The 14,111-nt window shown below is 48.2% G+C and overlaps 1 protein-coding gene across 2 annotated transcripts in view; it reads right to left on the reverse strand.

Moving 5' to 3' along the window:
* The window catches only part of ARMH3 (armadillo like helical domain containing 3), a 184,143-nt gene that overhangs the window by 110,204 nt on the left and 59,828 nt on the right, over window positions 1-14,111 (reverse strand). For both annotated transcript variants that reach the window (XM_038409086.2, XM_038409087.2), the window contains exon 20: window positions 6,015-6,103. In XM_038409086.2, coding sequence (XP_038265014.1) covers window positions 6,015-6,103 — 89 coding nt within the window. The remainder of the gene's footprint in view (window positions 1-6,014; window positions 6,104-14,111) is intronic.

Below are 14,111 nucleotides of genomic sequence, written 5' to 3' on the forward strand. Positions count from 1 at the left end.
CCCTGTGCTTAACCACCTTGACAGTTAGGAAGTTTTGCCTAATGTCCAACCTAAACTGCCCTGACTGCAATTGAAGCCCATTGCTTCTTGTCCTATTCTCAGAGGTTAAGAACAACAATTTTTCTCCCTCCTCTTTGTAACAACCTTTTATGTACTTGAAAACTGTTCTCATGTCCCCTCTCAGTCTTCTCTTCTCCAGACTAAACAAACACAATTTTTTCAATCTTCCCTCATAGATCATGTTTTCTAGACCTTTAATCATTTTTGTTGCTCTTCTCTGGACTCTCTCCTATTTGTCCACATCTTTCCCGACATGTGGCACCCAGAACTGGACACAAGACTCCGGCTGAGGCCACAGCACCGCAGAATAGAGCGGAAGAATTACTTCTCGTGTCTTGCTTACAACACTCCTGCGAAGACAGCCCAGAATGATGTTCGCTTTTTTTTTTTTTTTTTTGGCAACAGTGTTACACTGTTGATTCATATTTAGCTTGTGATCTACTATGACCCCCAGATCCCTTTCCGCAGTACTCCTTCCTAGGCAGTCATTTCCCATTTTGTATACGTGCAACTGATTGTTCCTTCCTAAGTGGAGTACTTTGCATTCGTCCTTATTGAATTTCTTCCTGTTTACATCAGACCATTTCTCCAGTTTGTCTAGACCATTTTGAATTTTAATCTTAGCCTCCAAAGCACTTGCAACCCTTCCCATCTTGGTATTATCCACAAACTTTATAAGTGTACTCTCTATGACATTATCTAAATCATTGATGAAGATATTGAACAGAACCGGACCCAGAACCAATCCCTGTGGGAGCCCACTCGTTATGCCCTTCCAGAATGACTGTGAACTACTGATAACTACTCTCTGGGAATGGTTTTCCAACCAGTTCTGCACCCACCTTATAGTAGCTCCATCTAGATTGCATTTACCTAGTTTGTTTATGTTGATCATGTAATTAAAGATTGTATTGGAATGATAAACACAAGGGGGCAGTGTCTGCGGTATCAGGAGGTGACATCAATTCTTCTGGGCAATAGCAAGGGGTGGAACAGCAAACACAACAAAGAGGGGATTACCATACTCGGAGGCTTGGCCTTTCCTTTTTGGGGGCAAAGTTGGTGATTAATTGGCTGTGGCAACAGAGAAGCTCCACAACAACTGTTTCACTTAAATTCCTGAAAAAGCAACACAAATCCTGACTCCCCCATGCAACTTGTAACAGCAATGCACAGCTCTACAGCGTAAGCCCACGAGGGTAGGTGGTCATTAAGTATTTAAACAGATCATTATGCACACAGCCAACGGTGGGAGAAAGAGAAATCAGAAAGCTGCATGTTGCTTCAAGGGAGACCTCTGTGCTCAAACCAGAAAGCAGGGTTCAAACCCTATTGTGGAGACTGAGGAACATATCTGTGTTTTTATGAGTATCATCTGCACCTCACCGTACTTGTTTGATATGATCCTTGCAGACTGCATGGAGCTAAATCAGGGAAGGCGGCTGGGGAGAAACAAACAGGAAGCGAAACGATGACAGAGCTAAGACCAGAGGGAAGACCCAGGGTCCTTCCGGGAACAAGGTGGAAGCTGTTAATTGGGAAGTGCCCACCTGCCTGGCTCCCACCAGGATAGCAGGTTCAGTTTTCTGAGGCCTAGGATCAAAGGGGCACCAAACCATGAAAGACCCCAGCCTAGAGAGGAGGCGGACAAGGGGGCAGCAGTGGCTGGAGATGAGTCTCTGGCAGAGACGCTGGGAGAACACGACAGGGGCTGTCTGTCTCTCCCAGGCCAGGAGTAGGGTCTAGGCTGAGTGGAACTTACCCAAGCCTTGCAAGGAAAGGATACAGGTTTGGTAGGACCTGGCATACAGGCCTTTTATTGTTTTATCTCTTTGCTCTGCTGGCTGTGGGCCTTTGGGTGAATAAATACTTTGCTTCAAAGAAGCTGTTTTTGAGTCACTTTAATCAGTTGCTGGTCACAGGCTCCTGCAGGTAAAGGACATCCAGGTGCCCAACCCAGCTGGGCCCGTCGTGTTATCCCAGCTGGTAAACGGGGGTGCAAGCCCAGAGATCCAATTGAAGAGTGCTGGGACCATGTGGTTGAACAAGGGTGAAGGTGGCACAATCTGTCACCAGACAGCTGCACGCGGGAGGGACTCACTCACAGGGACCCAATGCGCAGCTCCCCTGTCACTGTGACACCTATGCTATCCAGTTTCTTTTGTTCAAGGTCTTGAATATAGGTTGGATATTCTAAGCGGAGGATTCTGGTGGACACAGAAGGAGTCACTCTGTTCAGGACTTGGCTGACAGTTACAAAAGACAACTAGAAATATTTTTAAAGGCAAGAAAACTGCAAGGGGGTCAGCTCCTTGGACAGCTTCACACCCATGCTGCTCATGGTAAGACACTCGGACTCTTCCCTCATGCTTCACCAGCCAGCCAATCGTTGTGGGCATCTGAGCCCATCTAGGTAGGGACGGATAACATGCTCCTGGCCATGGAGTATTAATATCTACGTAGCACACCCTGTGCTATGGATTTATTTCAAAATATAACTGGTTGGGGTAAAAGAATAAATCCGATAGGCAGCTAAGGGCTGGACCAGAGACCATTCTCCCGCAAACTCACATGACCATGAAAAGGGAAAAGCCCCTAAGTAACACCATGTAAGCACAAATACATGCCCAGGAGCAAGGTGTCCAACTGGGGGCCCACACACTGATTGACGGCAGCATCATGCACAACAGGGTTGGGTTGTATTTGTGGCTGTTTCCTTCTGCAGCATTCCTGACTCCTCTGCGTCTCACTCCAAGATCTCGCCCGAAGCTCAAGTCCCAGCAGGAGATTGCAGAAGCTTTTGGAGACAGCGCTGCTGCTGGCCTCCCATGCGCAGACAACGTTTAACACTGAGGAAGCACTTCTCTCCATTAGAGGGGACACAAGCTGTTTGCCTTATTTAGAGACCTGCCAACACTTGACTCCGGAAGGGAAGAGACGGGTCTGCACAACTCTGCTGTCATCACCTACAATTCTCATCTCAATTCCCCTACGCCCTACTCTCTGCTGCCTCCTCTCCGCACTACGCTCCCTTTGTCTCCCTCTCCCACTCAGTTCTGTGCCTGGAGCAGCCTTCCTCCTCCGACGTGCCATGCACAACTCCCTCCCTGCCCGTCAGTCACTCCTCACAAGTCTTCCCATTTGTCTGCCACCCCATATCTCTGCCTGGGTGCTCGCTACTGCTATGCCTCAAGGCTCACCGCAGAGCCCTGGTCTCAGTCTGTGCAGCTCCTACATGAGGAAGGGTCTGAGGCAGGCCTCTAGGGCTCTCTGTTAGGCACCTCTCGAGCTTCAGGCTGACGTCGCTTTGGCGCTCCACAGCTCTGAAGGTTTGCAGACCTGGAGCTCCCTTCTGCAGACCCCTGGTGGCACTACAGCCAGCGGCACCGTTTCTGTGGTCTGGCGCAGGAAGCAGATGGGGGCTCAGAAAGGGCAGAGCAGGGTGCAAAGATTTCTGTATCCCAATAGGGCATCAGCTGGCCAACAGACCGAGGGCAGAACATCCCCATCCACTCATGCCAGTGGCAGGAGCACTATGGGAAATTGAACAGCTCCCTGGTGAAGGATTATTACTTGAACCACCCAACGTGTCCCCAGGGAGAGCCGGTCTTTTGGAAATCAGCCTGCCCTAGACATCATTCAGGAAACTCGCACCTGTTCCAGGTGCGGTGTCTTTTAATTCCAGATCTCCCCAGGCTTGTGTGAATTAGTGAAGCAGCTGCTGACGAGTGGCATTTCCCTGCAGGAAAAACAACAGCACAATCCTCGCTGCATTATATTTCTTCCTAAGAGGATCTCACTGAGCATGCAGAATCTCACTGAAAACATTGAGCTCTTGAAGCGTGCAGGGTACGTCAGCACACCCACACTTGACCAATCCTGAGCATTTTATTCTTCCCTGCTTTCCTTTCAGAGCACAAGCAGTACTTCACACTTCTAAAGCACTTCACTTTTCCTAAGCCTTGTATCAACAGTAGCTAATTAATGAGAGCTAACAAAACTGGCCCTGTATTTGGAGGCCCGGTATACCCCACAGTTAGTAGGTAGGTAAGGTAAGGTAAGACAGTTTACATCAACCTAACTCCGTAAGCCTCTACGTGACAACCTTGCGCCCACCAATGTAAGTCACCCATTACACCAACTTAACTCCACCCACGTGACCAGTGTAGCACTTCGGTTGGTGTAGTTAGGTCAACGCAGCGTCATGTAGATGCTGCACTGACTGTTCCGACCGTCAGCCCCGCCTGGCAGGGCTCCGGCTGTCAGTGCCCCACAACGCCCCACACTGACAGTTGGTGAAAGAGCTCCTGGTGAGGACACGCACTGCCAACAGAAGCTAGTGTGGACACACACAACTGATTTAATTACTGCGGTGGCTGTACGTTAGCGTAACTTAAGTCACCTCAACTTTCTAGTGTAGACATGCCCTGAGTCTCAGAGTGCAGTGGGAGAGGGAAGAAATTTTTAGAAAGGGAAGTTTAGGTTTATAATGATTCCTCATAGTGAGATCATTAAATTGTGGACTAGTATCTTAAGGGACGTTGTGGAAAGGTTATCGCTTGGCACTTGCAGAAGCAGACTCGATAAAGCCCTGATCAACATACTGTAGGGAACAGTCCTGCCCTGGCCATGCAGAAATGAGCTAACTGGGAGGTGCGGGGTACAGCTCTGAGTTCCATCCTGCAATTACAGCACACTCACTGCCTGATACCATTTCTATTGGCATGGATTTCATTGCCACACAACCAGTCCTCTGGGGGCTGCGTTCTGAAGAAAGCAACTGAAAAGAGCTCACTAATTAATTAAGGGCACCCACTACGCCCCCTACAGGAATAAACTGAGAAAGGCAGGTCACATGTCACAAAAGGCCAAATGAAATAACTGAAAAGAAGTCCGATTGTTGGTGCATTTCCATGTCCCTGCCCTCAGCTGGGCACAGTGATCGAAGGAAAGTACTCGACTGTGAATTGAGAACCGCTTCAAAAACCCCTCAGCACATCTTTTCAACAGCCATGCTCTAGCCAAGTTCCTGGCAAGAACTGCATGAATCCAGCCAAGCCATCAATCCTAGACCTGAACCACAACTCCCAGAGCAGGACACAGGGGATCAGGTCCCCTTCAATTCGCACAAACCTCCCTTTTAACCCACAAAGGCCAGGGGAGTAATTGCACCCTCATAGCTCAGCTGCTTCTCCTGCTTGCAGGACTGGAAGAGAAGCCTGGAAATGAGCGATGGACTAAGGCTGTTAGGGCATCTGGTCCATCGCCCGCGGTGAATACAAAGATTGCACCACCCGATAAAAGCATACAGTGCTGTGTCCACAGTAATATTCACCGACTTCCTTTAATGGGAAACAAAAACAACCCCCTAAAAGGCCTTTTCTCGCTCGTTGAGGGGTGTGGCACAAAGTGCCCCCACAGTGAACAGCACAAGAACAGCCAGAATTTAGAAGCATCTCCTCCTTCCCGTTTATATTTGTGGTCAAGAGATTGCGCAGCTCCTCACACACGCCTCTCTGTAGCCCACCTGCTGCAACAAACCCAGCTTCTCCCACACCGCAGCCACCCGGCTATTCCCAGCTGTTGGAGGGAGAAATAGCCTCCAGTAAGGAATGCTGTTCCCATCAGGTGAGTGGGGCTCTGAGAACTGATATAAAAAAACATGAGGCACTTGGATACCATGGTAATCATGGCCATACAAGAAGGCAGATTAGCTACTATTATAAGGATCCAAGAAGAATCCAAGACAGATACAGAGGAGGCAAAGAGGAGGAGGAGGAGTTTTGAAGGGGATCTAATTACCATGCAGTGATTTTTAAAAGAAAATAGAGCAGTTTTGACAAAAGCTATAGCTGTGGTTTAAAAAGTTCACCACAGAAAGAGCGCTCTTAACAAGGGAGGAGCAGCTCCTGGAGCATGCACAAAGACAGGTGAATGTAAAGGGTTCGAGGTACCTGACCAGAGCTCCCGCCAGGTATAATGAAGCCTCACTCTGCATTTCTTCTGATAGCACAGCAGCTTGTGCACGATCTGAATGCACCGCCTAGAACAGAGAGAGAACAGCAAGATTATCACTCATCATTGAGACACTGCCGTGGCCATTTTAAACTCTTACACAGCAGACCTTTAGACTTCTAGGAAGGGAATAGACAGCGGATGGCAGGATGGGGAGAAGGGCAAGTTGAACCAAGCCCCTAGCTAAGAGGGCTTGACTCACTGTCTCAGGTCCGCTGCCCTAAGGGAAGCGGGGCCACCAGGACAAGACTGGAGAGAGCACTTCGCATGGCAGCATTCAAGCTCCTAGTGACTGAATGTGCTACAGAAACACTTACAGAACAATACCCCAGGGCTCTCTTGGGTCACTAGTTTCTCACATTTGGACAGTCTTCCCCACGGGGAGTTTAGAAAATTCACTGCCCTGGCATGAGGAGCCTATAAGGTCCATGAAAAGGAGCTATGTGGCTCACAGAACTGACATGCTTTGCCAGATGAGTTCAGTGAGCTTGCAAGTTCCTTGAATCTGGAACCAGTTACAGGTGCAACAGACCTTATCAGCTTCACACGCATGACAGCATCACAAGCACACACAGGTCCTTGCAAGGTCCCCAAGCAAAAATCCTGGTGCGTCCAGGAGACAGCACTGAGTTTACAGCCCATGCTGATTAAGCTCCAGAGGCAACGTCTGCAAACGCCAGCTCCAAAGGAGTAAGCGTGGCACTTGACAGATCTACAGCATATCTAAATCTTCCTACTGAACTCACGACCAGACTTTTTAGGAACAAGTCCAGCTGTGGAGCTTGCAGCTTCCTGGGCAAAGTCTGCAGGATCGCAAGAGAAAACAGTTGCATACCTGTGTGGAAACTGTTGTTTTTCAAGATGCTTTGCACACGTCCATTCCACTTCAGGTGCACGTGCACAAAAGCCAGAGAACTTTCCCCCATAGTGGTACCTGTCAGGGCGGTGCATGCACCCTCCACACATGTGCTGCTAGCCAAGGGCATAAAGGGGCAGAATCACACTAGAAGCCAAAGTTTACTGCCACTCTGAGGCAGGGTGGAAGGAGGATGGGTTGTGGAATGCACACAGAATCATAGGGTTAGAAGGGGCCGCAAGGGTGATCTTCTCTAACCCCCAACCCAAATTCAGGATTGGAGCAGCACAATACATGTGCAGTGCATTGCAAAGCACGACAGTACCAAATAGGTATGTAACTATTTTTATCTCAGTGTCTGCACATGGCATAAGCAATTCCAGATGGAGGAAGGTACTGGAGTCTACCTAAACAAGGATTCCAACACCACTCTTCCAAATCTAGCATCATCTCGTCAGGCCTGGGGGAGAGTATAATGAGGAGTGAATGTATGACCCAGATGCAGCCCTGCAATAGTCATTGATGGGTATGTGACCCAAGAAAGCACCCGATGCTGCATGAGCTCTTGTAGAGTGTGCTAAAACTCCGAGGTAGAAAAACTTTAGCAATATCATAGCACAGATGAATGCAAGAGGAGACCCAGGAAAACATCCTCTGAAGTGACAGGTTTTCCTTTCATCTCATCGGCACAGGAGACTGATGGATGAGGAAATGCCCTGAAGTTCGTGCATAGGTCCAATGTTGCCTGAAACCGACCTCAAACCAGCCAGTCATCCAGATATGGGTGCCACCACTGTCATGCGCTTTATGAAGACTCAAGGGACTAATGGCAAGTCAAAGTGGGGAGGACCATAAACCAATAATGAAAATCTGCTACAAGAATCTGCTGGAAGGGTCCTCAAGAGGTCACCAAGTCCAGCCCCCTGCACTGAGGCAGGACCAAGTGTACCTAGACCATGCCTTGCAGGTGTTTGTCCAACCTGTTCTTAAAAACCTCCAAAGAGGGGGATTCCACAGCCTGCCTTAAGAACATAAGGCTGGCCCACTGGGTCAGACCAAGGGTCCACATAGCCCAATGTCCCGTCTTCTGACAGTGGCCAGTGCCAGGTGCCCCAGAGGGAATGAACAGAACCGAGAATCATCAAGTGATCCATCCCGTCGCCCATTCCCAGCTTCTGGCAAAGCCTTGGAAGTCTATTCCAAAGCTTAATTACCCTTGTGACATAGTTCCTCCTCTGCCTTGGTGGGTCTTGCGCTTATGGGCGGATTTGCTCACCTCAGAGATTCACAGCAGCCCTCAGTTTGGCCACTTTTGCTAGTGGCTCAAACCTGCCGTTCACTCAGCTACCCTCATCATGGGCCAGCATGGGGAAAAGGCTGGCCCACCTAGTGGGTTGGGGGACAGGCCACGGACCTTCCCCGCTGGTGGGACCCCCAGTCCAGGTCAACTCCTCCAGTATCTAATAGGGAGTTGGGGGGGGGGGGAACCCGGGCCCGCCCTCTACTCTGGGTTCCAGCCCAGGGCCCTGTGGATCACAGCTGACTGTAGTGTTTCTTGTAATAGCCGTGTGACAGCTACAACTCCTTGGGCTACTTCCCCATGGCCTCCTCCCAACCCCTTCTGTATCCTCTCCACAGGACCTTCCTCCTGATGTCTGATAACGCTTGTACTTCTCAGTCCTCCAGCAGTATGCCTTCTCTCTCTCAGCTTCTTGCTCCCAGCTCCTTGCATGCACCTTACTAACTGAAGTGACGTAATTTTTAAAACCAAGTGCCCTGATTAGCCTGCCTGTCCTAACTGATTCTGGTAGCTTCTTAATTGGCTCATGGTGTCCTAATTAGCCTGCCTTAATTGATTCCAGCAACTTCCTGATTGTTCTGGAACAGACCATTATCTTACTCAAAGAAAAGGGACCTGCTTAATATGGGGCTAATATATCTACCTTCTATTACTCTCCTGTAGCCATCTGGCCTGACCCTGTCACACCTTATAGACCATTTTTTCCTAATACCCAGCCTAAATCTCCCTTGCTGCAAATTAAGCTCATTACTTCTTGGCCTACGTTCAGAGGACTTGGAGAACAGGTGATCACTGTCTTCTTTATAGCAACTGTTAACATATTCGAAGACTGTTCTCAGGTCCCCCCTCAGACTTCATTTCTCAAGATTAAACATGCCCAGTTTTTTTAACCGTTCATCATAGGCCAGGTTTTCTAAATATTTTATCCTCTTTGTTGCTCTCCTTAGGACTCTCTCCAATTTATCCACATTTTTCCTAATGTGTGGAGCCCAGAACTGGATACAGGATCCCAACGGAGGCCTCACCAGTGCCGAGTAGAGCAGTTCATAACCTCCCATTTTTTACATGATACTCCTGTTAATACACCCCAGAATGATATTAGCATTTTTTCAATTGCATCACATGGTTGACTCATACTCAATTTGTGATCCACTGTAACCTCTGATTCTTTACAGGAGTGCTACCACCTACCCCGTTGTTCCCTATTTTATAGTTGTGCATTTGATTTTTCCTTCCTAAGTGTAGTACTTTGTACTTGTCCTTATTGAATTTCATCTTGTTGATTTCAGACCAATTCTCTGATTTGTCAAGGTCATTTTGAATTCTAATCCTGTCCTCCAAAGTTCTTGCAACTCCTCCCAGTTTGGTGTCATTGCAAATTTTAGAAGCATACTCTCCACTCAATTATCCAAGTCACTAATGAAAATATTGAATAGTACCAGACCCACGAATGACCCCATGGGACCCCACTAGATATGCCCTCCCAGGAGTGAACCCTGGATGACCACTTTTTGGGTATACTCTGTCAACTGACTGCATAGTCATTTCATTTAGATGACATTTTCCCAGTTTGCTGATGAGAATGTCATGTGGGACTGTGCCAAAAACCTTATTAAAATCAAGAAATACCACGTCTACTGCTTCCCTCCTATTCACTTGACCAGTAACACTGTCAGAGGAGGAAATGAGGTTGGTTTCGCATGATTTCTTATTGACAAATCCGCATTACCTATGTTTTATAATCCTATTGTCCTGCAGGTGGTTACAAATGGATTGTTTAATAATTTGTTCCAGTGCTTTTCCAGGTATCAAAATGAGGTTGACTGATTTATAATTCCCTGGGCCCTCTTTTTCCCCTTTTTAAAAGATAGCTACTATGTTTGCCTTTCTCCAGGCCTCTGGGACCTCACCTGTCCTCCATTGGAATTGCTAACGATTCTGAGATTGCTTCTGAGATCTGTGGGCAGAACTTTCTCTTAGGATCTGGAGTATAAATGCCCGAAGATTTTAGGGTTGCCCCAGAATCTTTAAGAGTGCAAAGTTTCATCTGTTTTATCCCAAGAACAGATTCAGGCCCTCAAATGGCAAGTCCTCAATTGTTGGCTGGACTTCTGTTGGTATGCTCGATAACTGCAGCCAAAAAAGCATGATGCCCAGTGATTGTCGGTGTCAACACTCGAGCTGCCAAGTCTGCCTTCTCCGATGCAGCCTGTAAAGACGGTCTTGCCGCCAGGTGGCTTTCATTTAGTACAGCTCTAGACTCCTTTTTAGGATCATCTGGCAGCTTGTCTATAAATTGGAACACTGAGTCCCAGCTGGAATAACCCTAATGGGCTAAGAGGGCCTGCCAGATGGTTTGCAATCCTAAACTGCAGTCCTGAAGACAAATAAACCATTCTCCCAAACAAGTCCAGCTTTTTTGCATTTTTTGTCCTTGGGAGCAGATTTAGAATGCCCTGGCCTTGGTTTCTCATTCACAGCTGCCACTACCAAAGGTCTGGATGTAAATAAAAACACTCATGCCCCTGAGAGGGAACTTGGCGCCTCTCCTTTGTTCTTTTGGCAGTGGGTGTCAGAGAACAGGGAGTTTGCCAAAGAATTTTGGTGGGATCTAATAGGCAGAATATCCACCAACCTGTGTGGATTATCCTGGACCAATTCACTCTGAATACCCGGGGAGGTGGCTATCCTTTCCAGAAGTTGCTGGTACATTTTATAATTGTCCGAACCTGGGAAAGGCTGTTCCAGAACTGCAGTGTCATGGGGTGATGATGAGGAAGTGTTGAGCAGAGGCACTAAAGTGTCTGCCTGCGCCACCGTTTGCTGAACAGCCATAGCAGGAGGGTCAGAACCCAGAGGGATAAGATCCCTCAGTTGCTGGCTACTGGATGTCAGTACCGAGACCGGTACCAGGTGGAGAACAGCACCTTGACGGGGATCTAGTAGAGCAACATCTAAGAGAAGACCCTGAGTCTGGAGGAACTCCCTGTGGATCCCAGAAAGGCCACTGCTGTACATGGCACGGTACCAGGGTTGATGAACCTCACGGCATCCTACCTCTGCACTTGCTCCTGTCAGAGCCCCTTCACCTGCAGGAAGAGGAACAAGGAGACGCTCAAGAGCTCCTGTAATGAGAGCTCAATACGCAAGACTCTGAGGAAGGGTCAGCATTCGAATGCCAAGGAAGCACAGTACCAGATGAAGTAGCTGGAGACCAGCACCTGGACCAACAAGCAGCGGACAGTGCTGAAGGAAGCCTCCGAGCCTTTCCTGCTGAAAGGACCATGGGCTTGGTCTGCTGCACAACAGAGCTCCCAGACCCTGATGGCGTTGATGAAGGCTCAGTTCCAGATGGTGCTGAATGTGTAGGTACCGAAGACCCCAGTATCGGGGCTTGCATGGCAGGAGCAGTTGGTACCTGGACTTCGTCCTCCATCAGTGGTGTCTGGCACGGACAGGCACAAAAGGTCCCAGGCTGCTGCTTAAACCTCAGGGATCATCGGCACCGATATACCAGGGTGCATCACAGAGGAAGTGGATGCCATTGAAGGTCCCAGCAACGGAGTTGGCATAAGGTGCCACAATCAATACTCTATACTTCTAGAATGTGGTTCCAGGGAGAACCTTAGCAGGAGCTGATTTAGCTCTAGCCTTGGTACCAGTCTTCTGGTGAAAGTCTGTAGGGGACCTAACCCTCGAAGAAGAGGCTCCTTCTGGCTAGAAGAGGCCAAAAGTGCTGGACGACTTCTGTTTTTTATGCTGTACTGGAGAAGAAGAATGGTGTCTTTGGCTCCCTTCAGTGCAAGAACACCCTCAAGTCTGGCAGCACGCTCTGAGACAGAGTCGAGTCCAATTTCCTGCATACCACGTGGTGGGGTTCCCAATGGGGGCGCAGAGCTGCTTCCATCAGAAGGTCTCAATGTCAAACTTCCTCAACTTTAGTCTTGGTCTTTCCCCCACAGAGATAGGGCACTGATGCCTCACTTGTCCTTCTCCCAAACATTTTAAGCGGTGGGAGTGAGGCTCGCCGACTGGCCAGATTTGTTAGCGCCAGAACAGCGCTTAAATCCATGGGATACAGGCATGTCCTCATACAGAGCCAAAAGCTCGAAGGAAAGAAAGATAAAAACAAAGATTCTTTAGGAAACGAGTATTACCTATCTAAACTACAGCTACACCACCAACTAAACTACTCCCTCACCGTAAAGATCTCTCAGACTGTCTTCTAAAGGAACAATGGGAAAGAATGTGAGAAGATCACATACGAGTTTGACTATACACCACAGGCAATGAGAAGGAACTGAGGGGGTCAGGGCAGCCCTGCCCCCTTTTACCCTTGGCTGGCAGCACAAGCATGCAGAGGGCGCATGCGTTGCCCGCACAGGTTCTGGTAGAAGACAAAGTTCTCCAGTTTTGGTTTCCAGGCAAGCAGACACCGGAAGTGGAAGGGATGTGTGCAGGCACTCAGAGGAGAAGTTAGTGAATAGAAACCCCTGGTGTTTGAACAGGAGCTATTGGCTCCCAGAGCGTGCAAGCCCCGCCCAGTTAGTCTCTATAGAGCTTTCCAGTTTCCTGGACCCAAGCTACTGGGATAAAGGAATTTACACATTCAGACTATGGCTGCAGCATTCGTAATCTCCTTCAATCAGATACTTATTTAATGAGCTTAAAAACTACAACAGGGATGTCTGCGATCCTTCCAAGTGTTCTATACCAGACTAATTGTTTATGGATCTTAAGAACACTTATGCTGCCTCCAGATTTCACAATGTCCTAAACCCACAGCTCTTTGGATTGAGCAGTTTCCAAACCCTGCAGGCTCTATAAACTCCACAGAGACTTTGCAGAGCTCCCAGAAGTTCAAATATTCATAGTGACTAACTCCAGAATTAACTACCCAACATCTGGAGAATTATTCCGGGCACCAGATCTCATTAAGGACAAAATTTTAAAAATAAAAATTTGAACTTGCTAGACCAGGTTGATTTTAGCTTTCCAAATAATTTCAGTGAGGAAAAATCCTATTGGTCAAACTCTTATCTCTTAAAGACACCTTGTCTGATTAACAGCAACATTTCCTGGAAAGGTCTCTTGTACCAAGAGAAAACACACACACACACACACACCAGAAATTAAGCAGAAAAGAGCTCTTTCTGAAAAAGTTTTGTAACTGGAGAGGGAGGCTGCTCAAAATTGGGCTTAAACTAAAAATTGGCTACCAGTGTCAGACCCATGGTCCATACACATTTCATCAGCCACTGTTAGATGATCCCCTGCAGTACTAAGGTGCGGTAGGAAAGACTGAAATTCCTAGTTAGCGTGTGATTAGATTAAACCCTAAACATTAGCTGAACACAGCATTTGCTACATACTTAACATTGGACTCTATTTACAAAGGAAAAAGGAACCAAACAGAAACAGCGAGCCAGGCTCGGCGTGTCCTCTGGCACACTGTTGCTAGCACCCATGCGAGTAGCACAGGGTGACATACAACATCTATGCACAGTGCCATTCCATCAAAGTCTGTCTGTTGGGCCCAGGTCGGTCTTGGGGTACAGCTAGGCAGGCAATGCCAAGGGGAAGCCTGGTAAAAGCTAAACCATTTCTCTTATTCCTCTGAAATCAACAGCAGCCGATGGTCAGCGTTCCAGGGAACACCTTGGGACTGGAAGCTACAGGCTACAAACAACAAGGCCCTTTCAATGGTGGAACCAAAAGAGATAAGGAGCACAGGGAGGGTGGATAACGGTACCTAATCCCGTCCCTGGCCAAACCTCCAGTGCCCCTGGGGCCAGGCCTACCTATTCCCAGAGGGCACTGCATTAGGGATTATGACCTGCGTCAGCCGCATTTTAGAGGCTGGCAGAGCATGTGCTGCAG

This window comes from Dermochelys coriacea, chromosome 7, assembly GCF_009764565.3.
Source record: "Dermochelys coriacea isolate rDerCor1 chromosome 7, rDerCor1.pri.v4, whole genome shotgun sequence".
NCBI lineage: Eukaryota > Metazoa > Chordata > Testudines > Dermochelyidae > Dermochelys > Dermochelys coriacea.